At 33.6% G+C, this 23387-nt stretch overlaps 1 protein-coding gene across 3 annotated transcripts in view; it reads left to right on the plus strand.

Moving 5' to 3' along the window:
* Positions 1–23123, plus strand: part of MTF2 (metal response element binding transcription factor 2) — an 83983-nt gene extending 60860 nt beyond the window's left edge. For all 3 annotated transcript variants that reach the window (XM_024743570.1, XM_024743571.1, XM_024743569.1), the window contains 12 exons: positions 691–786; positions 1026–1126; positions 1513–1661; positions 3602–3697; positions 4544–4612; positions 5451–5574; positions 12787–12854; positions 14446–14616; positions 18390–18495; positions 18609–18661; positions 18774–18878; positions 20688–23123. In XM_024743570.1, coding sequence (XP_024599338.1) covers positions 691–786; positions 1026–1126; positions 1513–1661; positions 3602–3697; positions 4544–4612; positions 5451–5574; positions 12787–12854; positions 14446–14616; positions 18390–18495; positions 18609–18661; positions 18774–18878; positions 20688–21045 — 1496 coding nt within the window. In that variant the 3' untranslated portion in view covers positions 21046–23123. The remainder of the gene's footprint in view (positions 1–690; positions 787–1025; positions 1127–1512; positions 1662–3601; positions 3698–4543; positions 4613–5450; positions 5575–12786; positions 12855–14445; positions 14617–18389; positions 18496–18608; positions 18662–18773; positions 18879–20687) is intronic.
* The last annotated feature ends 264 nt before the right edge of the window (positions 23124–23387 follow it).

The following is a 23387-nucleotide window of genomic DNA, read 5'->3' on the forward strand; positions in this document are numbered from 1 at the left end:
CTATTCTAAATTTTGCAGAATAAAATTGTTTTTAGAATAAAAATGTTTAAGGAAGAAATAACTTACCTATTCAGGTAAAATGTAATTAATAACTGGAACCCCTCATTTTTGTTTCAGTGGGATATTGTTTAGGTATGTTGTTTGACACCATAGTTCCAGATTTCAGAAGCTGGAGATCAAATAATTAGTGTTCAGCCTTTTTTATAAATTAGTAGGTAAAAAGAAGCGTTCTGAATCTTGAGAGTAGGGAGTCATTGGCGGATCTTCCTTGCTCCTTTTCTTTAGTCTCATGATGTTACACAGTGTAGGGTGAGTGAGTAATGTTCATGGGTAGGTGTGTGTTCTGGAGAGTAGTTCTAGTGTTCACAAAACATCCCCTTCTCTTGCCTCCCGAGAGGGTGGGAATATTGGAAGTAAATAGTAAGGGATCCTGCCTGAGAGCAGTTTAAATTATGCCCTCTGCCAAAAAGCAGATTAAATTATGAATGTAGACAGTGAGGCATCTTAAGTTAAAGGTAGGAAGAACACAGATAAGGAGCAGAGAGAGAGCATTTTGTGTATAGTACTTTGCCTTGAGAAAATACCATTATGATCTAGGGAACAGACATTGCCAATATGGGCTACTCACTGAGTAAAAAAAGTGGTTTTGTTATATGGAACAATTCTTTATGTATATTTTAAATATTTCAGGAGCCACTGGAAGTGGGGAAATGGTCTGTACAATATGTCAAGAAGAGTATTCAGAAGCTCCCAATGAAATGGTTATATGTGATAAGTGTGGCCAAGGTAAACATTGATTTTTTTTTAATCTTGTGGAAAAGTTTTATTACATACTTAATGCCCCTGTTGAAGATTAATGATTAAAAATTCTTTACATTGGTAATTTGAAGCTGTTACCATAAGTTTAGTCATCAGTTGTAAATATATTAACGTAGGAAAAGAGAATACTAAAATGCCTTCTTTAAATTGTGTTGCAGTATTTATTAATAAAAGAGAATTTGCTTTATGCTTTTTTTGATATTAAGGATATCATCAGTTGTGTCACACACCTCATATTGATTCCAGTGTGATTGATTCAGATGAAAAATGGCTCTGTCGACAGTGTGTTTTTGCAACAACAACAAAGGTATCTTTTAAGTGTTTTGGGCTAACGCCCTAAATGGAATTTGTAAGACACTATCAACGTAATGATTGTGTACGTTGAAAGTTTATTTGAATGAAATGAGCAATCAATCTTGGGTAGAAGGAGGTACTGCTTATTGTTTGACTAATGATGCTTAAGTGACTTGCAACTATTCTTGCGCTTATTTTCTGATAGTGGTCTTGGGGCAATAATTTGAAAGAAAAGACAACAAAATAAATAAAGATTATTATTGGTCAAACAGTTTGTGATATGGTAAGAAATTTAGAATGGAAATTTCTTCATAAGTTTCAGAAGCATTTTTAAATTATAGAATTGTATTTAAAATTTTATCCTTCACTCTTTTAAATAACTTTTTCCCTCTAATATAGAGGGGTGGTGCGCTTAAGAAAGGACCAAATGCCAAAGCATTGCAAGTCATGAAGCAAACATTACCCTATAGTGTGGCAGACCTTGAATGGGATGCAGGTCATAAAACCAATGTCCAGCAATGTTACTGCTATTGTGGAGGCCCTGGAGAGTAAGTAAATATGGTTATTTAATGCCCTTAATTGCTTATATTGTCCACTTTATTTTTGTTATTGATTGTGGTATGGGAGTGATAGTGAATTGTAAATGCATGAAAGCATCAATAAAGAAAATTGGGAGGGATTAGAAGCTGTAGTTTTATTCATCTTTATCATTAAATGTTTGCTAAATAAGTGAGTCAGAGTTCTAACTAAGAATGTTTAGAAATTTACCTTTAACTTCTGATCACTGGTTCTAGTTCTGCTCTTTGTAACTAAACACATGCATCTTATCTTTCTTAGGAGGTAGCTCTTAAAATACTTAAATCCAGTAATCGTATTTCCCACTCCCATGACTCACATAACAAGTGTTCTCTTTTCTAGGCTAAAATCTGCATTCCTATCAAACATTCTTTATGACGTGTTTTCCAAACTCTGTCTTTGTTGCTCTTCAGTTTTTGAAAGTTTACTCTTGAAATAATGGTGCCATGATTACAAAATGCAGTGTTTCCAGGACTAGTCTGACAGAATATAACGAAGCTATTAGAGTTCTAGATATTATGCTTCTGTTGTTGCAAGGAAAGATTGTATTACCCCTTTTTGGTCGTCCCATCATACTCTTTTGGCTCATTATGAGTTTGTAGATGGTCGACTAAAACTAAAGCTTTTAGTTCTTTTTTTCATACAAGCTGATATTAAACCAAATTGTGCATCATGTATTTGTACTACATTTAAAAAAATGTTAGTGGATAACTTTACATTTAACTCTATTAAATTATTGGTTTCTTAAATCTTATCAGACTCCATGTTTCTCTTAAGACAGGGCTGCTCTCTAGAAGAATGCTGGGACATATAAGATGTTCAGTGACGAAAACATGAATAAATGAATATGTAAATGAATGAAATTTTAGTTCTTCATTCTACCTTGTCTCTAGTCTTACGGAATTTTTATTTGTGGTTTAACATTTCTATAACATTTCTCAGTTTTTGGTTGCCTGCAGGTTTAAGAAGCATTCTCTGGTTTCTTTAAATCATTTATAAGAGCTAAAGTGAACCTAGAGATTGATCTTTCTCCTTTACTCATTTATACCTAGCATCTTAGTTTATAGACATTATTTTATGAAGCAGATTGTTCATTGTTCTTTAAGTACTATGACTTCATGAACTATGTTTGATATTGCTAACACTTTAACACCTAACAGAGTACCTAGAACATAGTATTCATTAGCCTTTTGATGAATGAATGACCTTACTAGTAGCATCTTGCCTTTGCCTGTGTATGGCTTAAAATTAACGTGGGGCTAACTTACTGAGCAAAAGAATTATTTGAAGAAGAGGCATTATTTGGGTGGCAAGTAAGGATATTAAAACCATGTACTAACTAAAAAGAGAGGATATCTTTAGCTGAAGATTCAGTTTTAGCATCTTCAGCCATCTGAAAGAGAACAAAATCTGTCACAAAGCCTTTATACCTGGTGGAGTCTTAGATTAGATTTGTGGTTATGTTAACCAAATTTATTAAATTGCTGTACTCCTTTTCTTTTCATTATAAGGAACAAGAATAATAGAAACACAGTGAAGGCATAAAGTTGCCTATGGCTATTTGGTATATGAGACAGATAGCTCTACATATCAGTGACCTCTGAGACTGTTGATGTGAAAAAATCCCAGGCTTCACAAAGATCCTTTACTAATTTAGGACCCAGGCACTTATTGATTAGAAATAGTAGATGTAGCTTTCAAGAGCTTATAAATTCTCATGGATAAAAGAGAAGAGGAATGAAATGGTCAGTACTAATAACCTTTTTGGGAAGAAAAATTTAGCACTAAATATACCAGAAATGTGATACTGTAATCAGAACTATATTCTGTATGTCACTTTTGTCGTTGTTTTTTTTTTTTAAACTTTACCTCATGAAAGGTAGTAATTTTAATCTTAAATTTTTTCTTATAGCTGGTATTTAAAGATGCTGCAGTGCTGCAAATGTAAACAGTGGTTTCATGAAGCTTGTGTGCAATGCCTTCAAAAGCCAATGCTATTTGGAGACAGGTGAGAGAAGGGCATTTGACTGATTTTTTTTTTTTAGCTTTTTAAAATTGTATTTATGTTTTTTCATTTTCACATTTCTAAAAGTAGTTTTAATAGTGATTTGTAAAAGGTTCACCTTGGGAATATATTGTTTAATATACTTAAATTATATATAATTTTAAAAAGCACATAATTTTTGTACTTTTGGATATTGCAGAAAGCTTTGAAGTATTTGACCAGTGAACATATTTGCACCTATTGCCCCACAGTACTCTAAACTATTCTCATTGGTACCTTCTTTTAAAGAACCTCAAGGGGATCCAAAGAACCTCAAAGATAGACCTAATGTCTTTTTGGATTAAGAGAGCATGAAATAGCAGAGAGAGCTTTAGAAGAAAAATTAGATCACTAAATGTAACATCAAAAACTCTGGGTTTAGATCTTAGCTTATGTGATTTATTGTCTTTCTGACCTTAGGAAGGTCAGCTTGTCTCCTGGGCTTTTTCTACCATGTTGTTTTGAGCATTGAAAAGTGACAATGTGTATCGGAGTAGCCATCACAATTCCCGTTACACACAAGCCATTAGTAAACTATGCCTGTATATCAATCTGTATGTGAACTCTGAAGGTCTCTAATGGTTAAAAAAAAATTGCCCCTTTCCCCCATATACAAACTATTTTATTATTTGTCATTACTGGAAAAGAAACTCTTTAAAGCACAGTGTCATGATTCAAATTATATTTTGCTTTGTGTATCAGTCCTTATGTCAATTGTAGGATTTGCACTTGCTGAATATTAATTTTAATTGTTAAATAATTTATATGTATTCTTGATTACTCAGTATATAACTTTTCTTTTTTCCTTAGGTTTTATACATTTATTTGCTCTGTCTGCAGTTCTGGACCAGAATACCTCAAACGTCTACCATTACAATGGTAAGTACGGACATTTCTGTTAAGGAACAAAAAAGAGCCATATTTTTAAATCTACAGGATGAAACTTTCTATATACATTTACTTACCTTAAATAAAAATTTGTTCTTCTTTATGCCTGGCTTTATTTCTTTTTCTGTATTTATCCTCAAGCCTGATGTCATCTTCCCCAAAGATTATCTAGTTTTATTGCTGAAGTAGTAAGGCCATTCAGTTTCTAATGGCATAAAAAGTAACTTTCAAATATCTTTTAGATCTTCAAAATTCTTATTCATGTTTCTAGTTCTTTTGGGCCTTCAGAATAGCATCAGTAGAACAGAGAAACGTCTTATAACAAATATGCCAATTTCTGCCTCAGTTAAGTAATCCTTGGGCATGGGAAGTACGATGAATTTTGGAGATTTACTGAAAATGTTTATAGTAAGTGCTTAGAAATTTTTGTCAAATATTTTACATATTTTAGGAAAAGATAAGATTTAATTCATGAATCAGATAAAAGTCTGTTAAAGCGTGATCCATTTTGTAGCTTATGTAGTAGTGAAAACATGAAATTTTAGATCATAAGTTATTTTTTCTTACAGTCAGGTCCTCTTTGAATGTATTTCAAGAAATCAAATATCTTTTAATTTTTACTATTCAGGATAAATTAAATGTTTAGTTAATGTTTTTCATTTATTTTCATATGTAATGACTTATTGTGAATATGACTTGTGATATTAACCCTCTGTTCACCTAAATACTTTGGATTTTTTAATTGCTGGTTTTATAAAAATATTGTGTGATTTTTAAACAATAACCAAAAACATTGTTTTCATAAAGTTTGATTATTTTTGGATTCCAGGGTAGATATAGCACACCTATGCCTTTACAACCTAAGTGTTATTCACAAGAAGAAATACTTTGATTCTGAACTTGAGCTTATGACATACATTAATGAAAACTGGGATAGATTGCACCCTGGAGAGGTAGGTGGTCTTAGAGCTAACTTCATTAGCTACTTAATGTCTTTTTTGTTTTGTTAAAAGCAACTATCGCACATGTATAAGCCATACATCTAAAGTAGCATTTTATGTTTAGTTAGGGAGAAATAATCTTTGGTGAGGCTATAGCCCTCATTCTCCTGTTTGTTGCCTCTTGGCTTGAGGAAAAATGTAGGAGGAAGTAAATTACTTGATTCTTCCATTTTCTGAAGTGAAAATCACTGTAGTTAAAGATAGAAGGGAGGGAGAAATCCTTATTATTGGGTATCTTACTTATGATTCCTCCTCCTTTTCTTCTAAGTTTACTCTAAACTTAGAGATGGGGACTTCCCTGGTGGCGCAGTGGTTAAGAATCCGCCTACCAATGCAGGGGACATGGGTTCAATCCCTGGTCTGGGAAGATCCCACATGGAGCAACTACTGAGCCTGTGCTCTAGAGCCCGTGAGCCACAACTACTGAGCCCGCATGCCACGACTGCTGAAGCCCATGCACCTAGAGCTCGTGCTCTGGAACAAGAGAAGCCACCACAATGAGAATCCCACGCACTGCAACAAAGAGTAGCCCCAGCTAGCCACAACTAGAGAAAAGCTCATGCACAGCAACCAAGACCCAATGCAGCCAAAAAATAAATAAATAAATAAAACTTACGGATATAACCAACACTCTTCTTTCCTCTCTTGTTGGTACTCCCTTATATATATTTAACTTCCAGGAATAGTGAGACCCGATAGTAGTGTTAGCTAAGTTAGAGAGTGAAGCTACCTGAGTTGGAGATTATCCCCCTCATTCTGACATCTCATTTGCTTTTTGTTTACAAAGTGTAACCACTCATGCTGGTTTACAAAGAGTCTTTTTTTGAAAAAGCAATGTAAAAATTAATGCATATTCATTGAAGATTTTGAAACTACAGAATAGCACAAAGAAGAAAATAACTAGAGTAACTTTAATATTTACTTTGTTTTTAGCATTTATTTAGAATTATTAAAATACAGATATTAAATATTAAAATATGGACATTAAATTTTTTGTTTTATAATATGTGGAATTAGTCATGCATTACTTTTTGAGGTAAAAACTAAACTGATTTGAAATTTAGGAAGAGTTTCTGCCTCTGTAGCTTTTAGACGTGAGGCAGTTTATAAGGTTCACATCAAGTAAGATATCAAGTTTTTTTTGTTGTTGTTCTGGGGTTTTATGGGGCATCAAGGAGTGCATAATACACATTTATTTAAAAGTTAGTGGTAGATCAGTTGCATAAAATAAATACCTGTGGAATACTTAGATTTTAAAATCAAAGATATTAAAATCAATTGAGCTAAGGTGTTTTGAGTGTTAGAAATTGGAATATAATACTCATTAAGTTTTCTGTTAAAAGCTTTTTTCAGATGACTTGAGAGAAAGTGAGTGACTTGTAAATTTGATAAATTTTAATGAACTGATTAGTAATGGGAGAAAAAAGTGTGAAAGGCATTGTTAAGTGTAGTGTTCTTTATAGTCATCTTAATATTGTTCTAATACATTAATTTGAAATGCTTTCTTTCTAGCTATGGTTCTTTCAGCATTTCATATGCAGATACATCTATATTCCTTTTAGTACACTTTATGTTTTGCATGATTAAATTCTGCATTGGTTACTTCACGTAGATAGCGGGCATGCATATAAAAACTCAAGTTTTGGGACTTTCCTGGTGGTCCAGTGGTTAAGACTTTGCCTTCCAATGCAGGGAGTGTGCGTTCGATCCCTGGTACGGGAGCTAAGATCCCACATGCCTTGTGGCCAAAAAGCCAAAACATAAAAAACAGAAGCAATATTCTAACAAATTTAATAAAGAATTTAAAAAAGTGGTCCACATCAAAAAAAACCCCAAACGAACAAATTCAAGTTGTTTATTTATTTCAAATGCTATCATTTTTTATTAAAATAAAAATGTAATTTAGATTCTATTAAAGAGGCTGAAAATAGAAAATAATAAAAACCATAATTAGATGTTTTTAAAGAAATGAGTTCAGTTTATGAATTTCAGGTATCTCAGTTCCAACTAAACTTCTGACACATGTCAGAAAAAGTTTATTTCAGCAATAGGTACATGTTTTATTTTTTGTAACCTATGAGATAATGTCTTAACACATAAGAAATTTCAATTTCTTATTCTTTGCCAAAATGGAAAAATATATCTCTTTTATTTAAAAAGTAAAAACATGATTACAAAAAAAAAAAAAAAAACAAAAAAAAACATGATTACAATCTAATATAACTTTACAACAGAAAAGTTTTACTTTTCTGAGGAGTGTTTCATTTTTGGGAGCCATAAAATTTATTATCAGAACAAGTGACTTTCTAGTCACTTCTCATTGCTCTTGCTCTGCATTAAAAAAAAAGAAAATATTTCAGACGTCTTAGGTTAGTCATCTCATCCTCAGACTAGTTATTTACAGATGAAAGTTCAGGTTTTAATCCTCTGTATTAATATTTTCATCTTAATATTGTAAATGGTTTTTAGAGTGAGATTTTAATGATAAAGAGACCATAAAATTTGTCAGTAATATTTTTTCAGTGTTTTCATTTAGTTTACTTCTAAATGTTTGTGGTAATAGAAACAAAGATAATACAAATAATGTATTATTCCAAATTATTAAAGTAGTAAATCTTTGGTTACCTGAAATTGAATTGCAAATTGAATTTTGTCACAAACTCAAAATTAGGTTAATAAAAATTTCTTTTTGTTTATATTTATATTCAAAATCTTTTTATAAAATAACATTAATTAGTTATCCCTTGATATCCATAGGGAATTGGTTCCAGGACCCCCTTCAGATACCAAAATCTGAGGATGCTCAAGTCCCTTATATAAAATGATGTAGTACAGTTGGCCCTTAGTATCTGATTGATTTTCTGCAGTTGGAACCCAGGGATACTGAGGGCCAACTATACTTTCCAAACATGAGAATTGCTGTATGCTAAGTATATTACAGGCATACCTCAGAGATATTGCGGTTTAAGTTCCAGGCTGCTACATGCTGCAATAAAACGAATATCACAATAAAGAGAATCACGAATTTTTTGGTTTCCCAGTGCATATAAAAGTTATACTTACACTACATTGTAGTCTGTTGTGCACAATAGCATTTTGTCTTTAAAAAGCAATGTACATACCTTAATTTAAAAATAATGCTGTTGCAAAAATGGAGCTGATAGACTTGCTTGAGGCAGGGTTGCCACAAACCTTCAATTTGTAAAAAGACACAGTATCTGTGATGCACAGTAAAGTGAGGTAAGTGAAAGGATTTATGCTTGTATTGGTTAGTTGAGTACCTTCGAACACTCAAGTCATTTTGAACATCAGTTCTTACTATACAGACTATAGATTATATGACAAAGACGTTTGCTCTAGAATTTTAGAGAGTGTATTTTAGAGAGTACATTTTAGAGAGTACAGTTGACTCTTGAAGAACACGGGGTTAGAGGCACTGACCCTCTGCACCCTGCCCTGTCTGCAGCTCTGCACCTGCAGATCCAACCAACCGTGGTATAGTACTGTAGTATGTATTTAGTGAAAAAAAATCCGTACGTAAGTGGACTAATGCAGTTCAAACCCCAGTTGTTCAGAGGTCAACTTTATATCCTTACATACTGAAAGGCAAATTTAACATTTATGTATCATATATTTTGTTCTTTCTTGATTATTTTTAGGATTGTTAGAACATATTAGAACACAGTGATTATTTTATATCATTTCCTTATGTGATCTTGTTAAACATCTTTGAGACTTGGTGCCTTAATGATTATCACACAGACCGAGTATAGCTATTTGAGAAACTGCTGTGTTTTGAATTATTTTCTTTGAGATAGTAAAACTATGTAATATAACACTTGACATCCCAAATAAAAGTTGCTTAAGGTTTTTATATACAATAAGGTGTTTAGAATGAGGTTGTATCAGATTGCTTTTGGGAGTTACAATGAGATATTAATACTTTTTAGAATCTGCCTATTATCATTTGTCTTTGCTTCCTAATGTGATTTGAAATTTCAGTTCTGTAAGGACAACCCACTTTTCTGTTAACTGTGGTCTTAAATTTTAAACACGTAAAGGTTGATAGGAGAGCAGTGTGTTGAGTGCTGCCTCACTTGAAGGATGTGGGGAGAAAAGCATAGGTAAAATTCAAGTGAAATACTATGGCAGAAACAATGTTTTGGCTAGAGAAAATGTAGTATAGTAGAGGTGGTGTAATACTTTTAAGTGAAAATTATAAGAAATCTAGTTAAAAGCAGTACTCGGGGCCTTGTGTTGTATATTATTAGCATGCAGTGTATATGTTGGTAAACAAATTACTGAAGCTTTTGGCATACTTAAGCCTCGGTGGTGTGGAATTAAATATTGGTAATTGAGGCATGTATTTTACTGAAGGGAAGAATTTTAACTATACATAATAGCATGTATATCTGTACAGAAATATACAACCCTGAAAGTGAAAACATAGTGTGAGATTAGTGTCTGTAGAGGGAGGAACAAAAATGATTATTCTGTTGAAGATATATATTATAAACCTCATGGTCAGATGGAAGATCTAGAACATGATGCTCTTCTAATACAGCTTATTTGATTTACATTATAATATTTGCAGTCTTCGTTTTCAAAATACAGAAAGGGAACCCTTGACCGCATTATGCGAGTTGAAATAAACAGTCCTATGCAGAACAGTCCTGGAGTGCGGAAGCAACTTACAGATAAAATTTCTGGGAACCCACAGAGAATAAGTACCAAAAGAAAAAAGAGAGTTCATTGTGATTTTCAAAAAGTAAAAAGGAGTGGATTTGAGAAATTAGAAACTGTTGTTGAATGTCAGCAAAATTGTAGAGCAGATTTTTCATACATATGGCTTGTGAAGATTTAAAAAACAATAAGGGGGCTTCCCTGGTGGCGCAGTGGTTGAGAGTCCGCCTGCCGATGCAGGGGACACGGGTTCGTGCCCTGGTCCGGGAAGATCCCACATGCTGCGGAGCGGCTAGGCCTGTGAGCCATGGCCGCTGAGCCTGTGCGTCCAGAGCCTGTGCTCCGCAACGGGAGAGGCCACAACAGTGAGAAGCCCGCGTACCGCAAAAAAAAAAAAACAAAAAAAGAACAGGCAATAAGGAAAAAATGCCATTAATTTATTAGAATAAACCACGTTAAATACCCTGGTTTCTTTTTTGATATGATTAGCAACACTGTTACGTCAAATGCTAATGCACATGGTGTAGACATAGTATAACTCAGTTTCACATAAGATATCGAAATGTGAACTGGTTAAAATAAAAATTAAAAGGATTTGTAACTAATTGAGTAATAGTAACAAAAGCAGTCAATGGCTTGGAAATATTCTTGAGGGAGATTCTAATGGAGAGCCACAGGGTTCTGTTTTTTTCTCTATCTTCAATTCAAGAAGGATGACAGAATCAAGAGAAAAGACCATCTCAAACACTGAGCTGAAAACAAAATCAAATTAACAACAGTTGTTAAATTTTGCTTTTAGGCTTAAATATGCAAACAACAGTATGGAAGAAGCAGCGTATGATGGGGGATACTTGGCTTGATAGCTGTTCATCTAATAAGATTTTAGAGTTGAGGTGGCAGTGGGGGACCAGGAAGAGGATGGAATTATTTAGCCAAGCTTAATATGAAATAATCATGTGATGGGGCTGCTTAAAATTTTTAATCTAATCTTATACTTAGCCATGATAGCTATTGTCAGATATTTGAAGAACTGTCTTATAAAAAAGGGAATCCAGGAAGGAAGGTTTTGTTCACCCATGGAATGAGCTCCTTCTTTAGGTTTCATTAGTGGTACTATTTAAACCAAGGTTGCATGACTCAGTACTATAAAAGGGATTGAAGTATTAATGAAAACTTGAATTAGATGGACATCTTGGGTCTCTTTCCAACTGTAAAACCTGAGTCCATTATTTCTCCTTTAATAGAAATTTTCTATCACTGGACACTTCAGAAATTACAATAGGAAGGTGTGGTAGGGTTAAGAGGAATGACCGCCAAACCAGCTTCCTTCTTTCCTTTCCTTTGCCTTTTCCTCTTTTTTTTTTTTTTTTTAAGTACCCAATACACTGAGAATGGGCTCTCAGTGAATGTTCAGTGAAGGTACTTAATTGTCACTTGGGTTCATGTTCGAGCTCTCTAGCTAACCAGCAGTGTGAATTTAAGCAATTTAACCTTTACATCTGTTGACTAATCTGTAAAATAAAAATAGATGATTTTATGAGTCTCTTCTATTTCTAATATTCTATTTGACAGATTTGTTTGTTCTTTTTACTTGAAGAAGTTCTGAGCTTTGGGAGTTTCAACTGGTAAAGAAAATTACTAGTAGTAATTTTGAAAGTCAGTGGTGATATTTTGGAAGTTTTTTGTTTGTTTTAGTTTTTGTTGCTTTGAGGATGGTCTTTTATAACTTAATTGTTTTTCTGTTGGGCCCTAGTCTTTTTTTTTTTTTTTTTTTTTTCCTAGTCTTTAAACTTTGAAGAAAAGGCAGAAATGACTCTGAAAGAAACTTTCTGGAACAAAATAGAATATTTTCTAGAATTGAATGTTTAGATTTTAAAGTGGTATGTGATGATAAAAAAATTACTGAGCCATTTTGGGGTTTAGGGCTAACCAAAGTCTATAATTGTTATGAAAATAAAATCCCCAAATTTACATTATTTTTTTAAATTATAGAGATTATTGGTTTGCGTTAGTATTAGAAGTATTGGGAAATAAAATAGCATATTTCTCCTTACTTTTTATATTCTTTCCTGTTAATATTTATTAGAAGCTTTTATGGTTGATATTAAAGTAATTCTAATGTATTATTACTTTCCCAGGTTATAGAATTAAAATAAATTTAATGATAACTAATAATAAAATCCCATTTTTATTGTATTTTACAGTTTATAGTTCTTGCAGGCATATCATTTGAGCTATACAAGTATTAGTAAAGAAACTAATGAAGGATTTATACTCCCTTTTTTATAGGTGAGAAAACAGCTTTGAAAGGTTAAATGGCCTTAGGTCACATAGCTTGTCAGTGAGGACCTGGAATTAGAATTTAGATCTGACTGCTAGTCAGTACACTTTTCTTCTGTATCACATTGCCTCTATCTGGCACCTGTGTATTACTAATTGATGAAATTATAGTGCATTAAATTGTTTCTTGATACTTCACAGCTGGCAGACACACCAAAATCTGAAAGATATGAGCATGTTCTGGAGGCATTAAATGATTACAAGACCATGTAAGTTGATTTATTTTATGTATCCCTATGAGGGAGATATTTAGTAAGTATAAGGAATAATGGCATTAAGAATTGTGGGATTGATTATAGAGTTAGTACATACCATTTTAAACCTTTTAATGTCCTCTTCTCTTTCAGTCAGAGTAAAGCAGTGATTCTCAAAGGCTGGAGAAGGGAAGATCAGTCCTCTGGGAATGGTGGATGGGAGGCATTATCAGTGTCTCAGGGGAATTTGGTCAGTTCAGTTGAAAAAGCATACTCAATAATGACTTGTTTTTATAATTTAATCTACTGAAAGTAAAATAAAATCTTGCTAGCTGGTAGGAATATGCAAAAAATAGGGGGATATAGTATAGAGAATGTGGGTTTTTAAATGATTGAGGTCTTCTGTGGTTTTAAATTTAGTTATTGCCATCATTTAGAGAATAGTAGTATTAGTTTTTGATAATTAGTAGTATTTTGATAAATAGTAGTATTAGTTTTTGATTTAAGTTTTTGATAATTAAGTTACATTGTTTGATACATTCTTGTATAGATCTTTCCCTTCTTTTTTTTTTACACCAGCATATCTACGTCTCTTAAAAATATTTTCAAAATGCAATAGAAATAATTTTTTAAATGTATATGCTGGTTCCAACCAACTATTGAATTATAACATTTTTGTTTGCAGCAAGTTGCTTTTTTTGAACTTAGCAACATTTCCTCATTAAACAGTATTACAATTACAAGTGGCTAGATCTTTAGGCCAGCTCAAAAAGCCACGAGCAGTTACAGTGCCATAAAAATACTTTATGGGACAATGAATTCTGTAATCCAACTTAGTGTGCTTGAAATACATTTGTTCCTGTTATGGTAGAAATGGGAGCTCCCCTTTCTCAAACCTATATAAAAGTGGAAGAACAATGTAAGCACTTGGTAGTGGTTTTTATGGCCAGGCATGCTCTAGTAGAGCTAAGAGGGTGTTTTAGAATAAGAACCCTAAGCACTTTGGGAAAGGATTAAGGAGCATATTTTTCAGAAACTCAGGCCCACACTGAAATGTCACTTCTCTGCTCCAGGTTATTTCCAATTCCAGATCTGACATACCAGACACTCCTTTTATTTTCTGGGCCTCTAGGATTGGTCTCCTATTTTCTTTTCCAGTGCTTTCACCGATTCCTTTCTGGCCAGGGTTTCTCTCCTCACAGATCCACTCTGAAATAGAATTATTCTTTTCCTAAACCTTGTTTGAGATGTTTTTGACAGATGACACTAAAAATATGGAGAAACATATTGGAACTAAAAAGACACCACTCTCTATTCTTCGTTCTAACTTTAAAAAGTTGGATGCCACATTTTAAGAAGAAAAATGGACATGTGTTCTTCTCCCTTCTGATACTATTCCTCTCTCCCTACTCCCCCATCATATCCTACTATGGACTGGCTCTGGAGCAGATAAGAATCAAAGAGAGCAAGGGGCAAAAAGTCAGTTTTTCTAGTATTGGGTGGATTTCATGTGTAAAGGCTTTATATCTGAAAGTTATAACTTAGGGTCTGCCATGTATATGTGTTCAGTTTTTTAATTTTTAGTTAATTTTTTAAAAAAATTTAGGTTTATGTCTGGGAAAGAAATAAAGAAGAAGAAGCATTTGTTTGGGTTGCGAATTCGTGTTCCTCCTGTGCCACCAAATGTGGCTTTCAAAGCAGAGAAAGAACCTGAAGGAACTTCCCATGAATTTAAAATTAAAGGCAGAAAGGCATCCAAACCTATACCTGATTCAAGGTAAAAGTTGATCTGTGGCTTAGTTTTTCTCATTAGCTTATTTGTAACTAAAAATGTGTGTTATTTAGTCTCATTAGTATATTTGAAAGTACAAGTGGCAGTGACCCTGATTTGTTTTCCTGTTTATAATTTCTTGCTTGGACAAGGTACAAAGAGTTAATGCTAGATGTTTATTTATTTATGTTTAGATCTAAGGCTTTCCATGAATAGGCCCTATTGATTTTGTTAGCAAACAGCTTAAGTACTGGCCTGTTCATTTGTTTGTTCATTTCTCATTCGTTTGTTCATTCATTCCATTTATCAAGTACCTTACTGTCTAAGTGCTGGAGATATAATAACAAATGAGACTTTCTTTCTGCCCTGATGGGGTTTACATTATAGTGGGGAAGAAAGGTGATAAACAAGTAAAATAATTACAGATCATGCTAATACCATTTAGGAAATAGCAAACAGATTTAGACTGTACTGGGATGGATAGAGATGTAGGGGTCTACTTTAAGAAGGAGGCTTAAGGAAGCCCTATTTAAGATAGTATCTAAGCTGAAACTTAAAGAATGAGAATGACCTAACAATGTGAAGAACAAAGGGAAGAATATTTCAGGTAGCAAAAGTAAGTGTGAAGCTGTGAGGCATGTTCTAGGAACTCACAGAAGGCTGCTGAGGTGTGAATGAGGGCTAGAGAATAGCATCAGGTGCTAGAAACGTTGGGTAGGGCTTGGTCATACAGAGTTTTGTAGGTCTCATAAGGAGTTTGGGTTGTTTTCTGAGAATAATGGGAAGCTATTTAAAGATGTATGCAGATTGAATTATCCTTTAAAAATACTTCTTTGGGTGCTGTTTGGAAAACAGATATCAGTAGAGGTAAGAATAGAAGCAAGAAAAAATTGACTCGTTCACTTTTCTAGGTGAGAGATAAATAATGGTTGCTTATGTAGGTGTAGGTGGTAGCAGTCAAACAGAAAATAGATTCAAGATCTCCACTGGAGGCAGAATTTGCTGGCTTTGCTAATAAATTAAATTTCTGAAAGGAAGGGAGAAATTAAGTTACACAATGCCCAGATATCTGGCTTGAGCAACTAGTGGATGGTGTAACTTACCAAGATCTGGAAGAAGAGATTTTGGCAAGGTGAATAAAGCATTCTTCTGTTTCATACTCATTGAGTTTGAGATTCTTATGAGGAATATCTAAGTGGTGATGATGTTAGATATAGGCAGTTGGGTGTGTAAATCAGGAGCTCAGGAGAGGTCAGGACACATGATAATAAATTTTGAAGCTGATTTATAAAGCCATGAGAATGGATGAAATTACCTAGAGAGGGAGGGGAAGAGAAGAGAATGTGGCCCAGAATAATGTCCTGCTATCATCTAGAGTTTTGAAAGAAGTGAAGTAAATGAAGGAGACTAGCAGAAAGCAATCAGTGAAATAGGAGGAAACCAGGAAAGTTTGATGTCATGAAAACCAAGTGAAGGAGAGTATTTCAAGAAAGATGTGGGTGTATTAAACTACTGAATGTTGTTGCAGAGAGGCAGGTTAAGATGAGAGAAAAATGTTCATTGGATTAGATAACATTCTGTTATTAGTGACCTTGACAAAAACAATTCTGCTTGAGTGGTAAAGGTAGAAGTCAGATGGGAGTGGGTCAGTGTGATTGAATCCAGCACTGCCCAATTTACGTGTCAAAACTGGGCTTTTTCTACAATAAGGGACATGGGTGGATTCAAAATGATGATGATGATGATAATAAAGGAAAAGGGGAAAGAAAGGAAATAATCTTTAAAAATTCTGAAAGAGAAGGAAGAAAGTGGAAAAGGATATGTATCATCAGCTCTCAGAAGTAGTTTTACTGTACTGTAAAGGGAATGGGAGCTGAATCAATTGATGTTTTTTTTTAATAGATAGAAGATAATTGTAACTTGTTTTTGTGTGTCAGTGGAGAAGAGAATGGTGTAGGAGAGGGGGAGGAAACTGAAGATATTGTAAAGTCTTTGAGAAGCCAAAAGGGACAGGATTTAGAGCCTAAATGTGGGAGTAGCCTTTGATAGGAGGACTTACACCCCTCTGTTGAAATGGGGTGTAAAAGGCAAAGGTGGGTACAAATGCTGGTTCTGTTTTAGATTTAGCATTTGGAAGATGACTAAAGTTATTGCTTGGTAACTTCTGTTTTCTCAGTGAAATGATGAGGGAAAGATAGCTGAGAGGGAAATTTAAGGAGCAAATACAAGCTATGAGATAATTATCTTGGAGAATAAGAAAATGTAATTACAGAGGGTTGACAGTGCTTTATATCCATTTGAGTTGGTAATTAAGTAGATACTACTTTAAGGGTTTGTTTTTTCTTAAGGAAAGAATACTTATTCCTATCACTTTCAAATTTTATCATTAATCTTTTGCTAACAATTGCTTATATTATGAATTAGAAAAAAGATTTCCACAATCTTTCTTATTCCTATCATGATGTTGATAGGACACTTTGTCTGTGGTAGCTATAAGGTTTTCTTTTGATGCCACCAGGTAATGGTTTAACTTTCTCTAAAGGTATTCTCAGTTTCTTCTGGGACCTATGTATGAATTGGACTAAAGTGTACTTTCTTTAGTCCAGGGGTCCTTTATAAATGTTAATGGTGATCATCTTTCCAAAAAACAAAAACAAAAAAATGTATACCTCATCCATCTTATCCTTGAAACTTTTGATTATAGTTCTAGTTATGCTTCTCTACTTTCTCCTTCCTTGTATTTCCACCTTTATTTTCCCCAACCTTAGTTTGGTGTGTGGAGGGATAGTCTTTCCTAGTTTTCTCCAGTCACCTCTTTCTAGCCTATTATATAATATTGTTCCTTTACCTTGTTTTTAAGTTGAATGTTCCTGGATAATGTTCTTATAGCACTTAAACCATTTTATTATCCTGCTTGTATACACATTTGTCACCTTCAAATTATATTGTGAACCCTTAGCACAGGGAATGGCTTTGTATTCCAATTGTTAGTATCCCCTTTATATGGAGATGTTTGTTGCATAAATGAAATGGATGTTCTGTGTATTGATATTTGCCATTCTTCCCTTCTATTAATTAGAGATGTTCTTGACCTATTGCTTTTTTCCCCTTCCTATTGCTTGATATTTGCCTTTGTGTCTCAAAAATGGTTTTCCTGATCTTTCTAATTTTGTCCTTGAATGACTCCCCTGCCCAGTATGAAGGATTCCTTCTTCCTTTACATTCTCCCACCCCGGGCTTCATTCTCTTTCTGATTAGCATCATTTAGGAACCCACAGGATGTCCCTGTTTATACTTACTCTGTTTTAACATAGATACTTCCTAGCTCCATGAGGTTAACTACTAACTTTGTAATCACTTTTAGTATAGTAAATTCTTGAAACATCCCCCAAGTACCTACATAGTAACAACCTAAATGAAATAATTGAACTTTAAGGAGTTTTTGAATCTTCCATCTAATATAGTAGTATTTTTTTGTTTCGTTTTATGTTTTTTTAAAAAAAATTTAGGTGGTATGTATTTTTCAGAATTGTATTAGAGAACTTTTTTCTTAAACCTTTTGTATATAAATATCTCTTAAGTATTTAAATTAGAATGTATTATCTATGAACTTGACTAAACTTGTAGATTTAACTTTGTTGTTTTTATATTACCATTAATGTAAAAATATAAGTATAATCTAATTATCACATAAGTAGAGCTATGATAGTGTATATTGTCCATTGTCTTTTTGTTTTCTTTGTGCAGAGGTTAAATACATAAATGGTTTTATGTTTCAGGGAAGTAAGCAATGGCATAGAAAAAAAAGGAAAGAAAAAGTCTGTAGGTCGTCCACCTGGCCCATATACAAGAAAAATGATTCAGAAGACTGCTGAGCCACCTTTGGTAAGAGGATATATTGGCATATGTTCTCAGAGAGGAAGTCTGCTTGAAATTACTGAGAAACTAATATCTTTACTTTAGAAACCATGCTTTAGGTGTGTTTTTTTATTTTCCAGGATAAGGAATCAATTTCAGAGAATCCTACTTTGGATTTGCCTTGTTCTATAGGGTAAATAGAAAGTTATTTTCTCCTACCTTAGGAATTTTCTTTTGGGGGGGAAATTAATATTTCTACTGTTATGTAATATAGTCGTTATACCATTTAAATTCTTTTGTCTCAGGAGAACTGAGGGAACTGCACATTCATCCAATACCTCAGATGTGGATTTCACGGGTGCTTCCAGTGCAAAAGAAACTACCTCGTCTAGTATTTCCAGGCATTATGGGTAGATATTTTATGTTATTATCCTTGACTAATTTTCCTCTAGACTTTTTCTTTGTAAAGTGGTGATTAAATAAATTTTTAGCAATTGAAAGTGATACAAGTTTGTCTTTCAGCTTTTGAGAAGCAATCTATATGTTGATTCCTTAGGTTGTTGATATTCATCTGAATATTTTTGCTTTTCAGAGCACAGACATTAAAATTTTCACATTTGTCAGGAATTTTGCTATGTACACAGAGAAGAGGTATCCTGGTGTTTATAGGTGTGCTGTTTTCTGTGAGACCTTTTTATGCTTCTAATATGCAAGTGTGGATATTTTTTTTAATAAGTTGGAATCAGGAACACAGATCCTTTTATTAATAAAAGGATTTTAAACTCAGGATTTTTATCAGTAGTAGACTTCCCCTCTAATATTTTATTTAACCTAACTCTTCAGAAGGGCAACATTTTCCAGAAGTTTGATGTATCATGTAAGAAAAGTTTAGTTTACTTGGGGCCAGAGCTATGAGCTTCTAGGTTTTATACTTAGTCTTGTTTAATTTTTGTTCACAATTCAAAAACTGCTCTTGTAAATCATATAAAATTCTAAGTATTTAAAGGCTTAAAATGTAACTCATTTTTAAATGACTTGTGAATAATAATAATGTGAGCTTTTTTTTTTTTTTTTTTTTTTTTTTTCCCCTTGGCCAGGCTTTATTCTTTATTTTGGGGGTTTTTTTTTTTTTTTTTTTTTTTTTTTGCCTCTTGCCAAGCATTCATACTTTATTTTGGTGGTGTTTTTTTTTTTTGGTACATCATCTTATTTAATTCTTAAAACAATCTTTTGAGTTGTTCCCATTTTGCAGATAAGAAAACTGAGACTTAGAAGGTTTTTGTAACAAGCCCAAGATGGCATGTTTATTAACAAGTATACAGAGCTGGGATTTTAACTTTGGCAGTATGATTATAAAATCTTTGAATTTAGCTGTTACGCTATATTTTATTTATTTATTTTTTTTTTAATTTTTTTTTGGCGATACGTGGGCCTCTCACCGCTGTGGCCTCTCCCGCCACAGAGCACAGGCTCCGGATGCTCAGGCCCAGCGGCCGTGGCTCATGGGCCCAGCCACTCCGCAGCATGCGGGATCCCCCCAGACCGGGCACGAACCCACGTCCCCTGCATCGGCAGGCGGACCCTCAACCACTGTGCCACCAGGGAAGCCCCTGTTATGCTATATTTTGACTTTGTTTTATAAAATCATTATATTTCTGAACTCAAAGATTGTCTAGTTCAGCCCCTTCACTTAAGAGAACACAGAGGATAAGAGATTTAAATTTGGCCAATATCATATTGAGCTAGACCCAAGGTACCCTGACATCTAGTTTAGGCTTATTTCTTACTTAACAGTAGGCCTAGAATTAGTAACGAAGAGAATCTTTATACTAGTTCTGCCATCTGTTTAAGCACATGGAAAGGTGTCTTGTATGTAGTAGGTGCTTATTAAATGTTTCTTGCATTGAATGAATGAATGAATGAATGAATGAATGAACTGTCTTCTTTTTAATGATAAAAACGTTGACAAGACCTGACTTACAAATCCTCTTGGTAAGAATTTGCCTCCTTGGCCTCATAAATCAAAAATTTCCTCTGATTCTTTTAAGCTTAATAGTACATAGTTAAGGAAGAAAAGCTCTTCAAAGGTCAGCCTCAAGAAGGTGATTGAATTTAATGAAGGCGAGTGATAATCCATTTTATATAGCATTTGTTGTTTTGATTTGGCTGATTTTTAATGTCAGCAAGGGTAGACAATTATGGCCTTGTTTGTTCTATAGATTATCTGACTCCAGAAAAAGAACTCGTACAGGAAGATCTTGGCCTGCTGCAATACCACATTTACGGAGGAGAAGGGGTCGTCTTCCAAGAAGAGCACTCCAGACTCAGAACTCAGAAATTGTAAAGGATGATGAAGGCAAAGAAGATTACCAATTTGATGAACTCAACACAGAGATTTTGAATAACTTAGCAGATCAGGAGTTACAACTCAATCATCTAAAAAACTCCATTACCAGTTATTTTGGTGCTGCAGGTAGAATAGCATGTGGTGAAAAATACCGAGTATTGGCTCGTCGGGTGACACTTGATGGAAAGGTGCAGTATCTTGTGGAATGGGAAGGAGCAACTGCATCCTGACTGTAGGACTGAACATTATGTTCACTGCACTCTCATTTTCTGTAGGTACAGTTCAAAGCCCTAAAGGAGTCTGGCTTTTACTATCTTTCTTAAAAAAAAAAAAAAGGTAAAAAAAAAGTCACTTAAGGAGATAATACTAGCCTTAACATGTACTTGTCAATGTTATGGATATTGTCATAAAAAGATATCTTTTAAAAATCAGAACAGAGACTTAATTTTTTAAATCTTAAGATTTGTAGAATGTTTCTAGGATAGGATATTAAAAATGATTCAAACCGATGCATGGTGTTAGATAATTTTTCTAATTATTCCATTGAGTCAGTTTTTGTGGTTAGTGGTTATCAGAGCAAACTTATCATGTAGATAGATAGCACAAGTATTTGGAGAAACATTGTCTGTTTTGTTACCAAAATGTTGGAAAAAATTTATTTCAATACCTTTTAGAATTCATAAAGTGCAGTGTATATAATGCCTACTAAAAGACTGTAAAATATTGAAATTTTCTTTCAAAGTGTAAAAAATATATTGAGCCTGTAAATTGCTCTGTGACTAGACTTCATTGTCGTCTTAATATATTCTTTGCATGTGCATATATATACACACGTGTGTATATATATGTGTGTGATTGATTATGTGACCTATGCAATACAAATTATGGGAATGGGCAGCTTTGGAGTATATATCCCATAATTCTTTTTTCAGGAATAGTTGCAGTATTTACACAGCAGCATTTCTTCTCAGGCTTTTATTGGGTGCTGTTGCTTGCTATGTATGAAGAGAAATGTGTCAGACAAGTTTAGTGTGTTCTGAAGAAGGGTGTGAACAACAGTGTTCATGGGCTTTTTCGAATGCTTTTCACTTTCAGTCCTTGTAACTCAGCTGTTCAGTACCTAAAACAAATTCAAATAGTATGAATATTATCTCCTACTAGAAGTAACATTTTCAAGTTTTCATGGCACATTATGATTGTAAATGTCTCTCAGTTTTAACAGTAAGTCTATAGGAGTCCCGTGAAGATTCCTGAAATGTCTGTAGTAACTGTTAGTCATGTTGAGTAAGTGTAGTATGAACAAAGTATTTTATTGCACAGGGTTAACAAACAGTGTGTTGCCTGCAGAGACAACTGCTGTTTTATTACAACATTACCTCTTGTTTTTATACAGCGTACCAAGATTTAAATTGATAACTTTATTTTACATGTGTTAAAAAAAAAAAAGAAAAACAAGTTTCTTTTAGCACCAGTGTTAGAGCTGTCTTCTGTTTCTTTTTGTTTTGTTTTGTTTGTTTGTTTTCTTTTTTAGCCAAAGAGTAAACAGAAGAATATTCTTATTTTGGTGGCTATTCATTTTACTCTTAAAAGTGATTGGTGGATTTTAGCCTAAAATTTGGAGAGTTTGCCACCAAAATGAAAAATATGTAAAGTGTAGTGATTACAGAGCGGTTTAAAATGTGGGTTAGTACTTATTTATTCCATTGATTGATTATTTGACTGTTTATAAGAAAGTTGCTTTATTTCTTTAAACATCTTCAAAAGATGACCTTTTCTTGTCACATTATAGCCAAAAGAAGCAGAGAACTTCGTAGTCCTGCATTTGGTTCCTGGTTGGCCAGGTATAAATGAGCTTTACAAAAGTGCAAATTAAGAACTGTCACTTCTGTTTACCTCCACCAAAACTTGATTTTCCCCTAGCTATTAATTTAAAGTTGCCTTTCCTGCAGCTGCAATATTTTGAATAACACACAGAGTTTGTGTTGATTTTGAATGTTTGTTTATATCTAGGGGTAATGGAAAATGTAAATCCCGTGTAACCTTATTCACTCCACGTGTATCATATTATTTCATTTTTCCCAAAGTCCTTTAATTCTAACTGAACACCAGCAGTATTTTTAGTAATTCTTTCTTTAGCATACTTGGAAGATGATTTATTAAGCTGAACTGTCTTTAGACGTAATTATTGTGAATGTTTGTTTTATTTTATCATGGTGGTTCACATGGCTCTGATGTTCAGTTTGTATTTTTGGAATTGCTTTACTTAGATTAAAACAGACCAACATTAAATGTGTGTATTTTTTAAAGAGCTAATGAGTTTTGCTTCTGTATTTGCCTGAAAATACACACTGGTGCAGTAGATGACGACTTTTATTTAGCTAGGGAGACAAGGAGTTCTAGTTCCATTGTAAATATGTTCATTTGAATTAATCTTTATAAAACTTTGCTTTCATTTTCTACTTGTCCCCCAAATAAATATTAATAATTATTGAATGTTCATCTTAAATGATCCTGTAAAGAAGTAAACTATGTTTAGCAGCTTGTACACTTTATACTTGAAAGACAATATATC

This window comes from Neophocaena asiaeorientalis, unplaced genomic scaffold (assembly GCF_003031525.2).
Source record: "Neophocaena asiaeorientalis asiaeorientalis breed wild unplaced genomic scaffold, Neophocaena_asiaeorientalis_V1.1 scaffold317, whole genome shotgun sequence".
In the NCBI taxonomy this organism is placed as follows: Eukaryota; Metazoa; Chordata; class Mammalia; order Artiodactyla; family Phocoenidae; genus Neophocaena; species Neophocaena asiaeorientalis.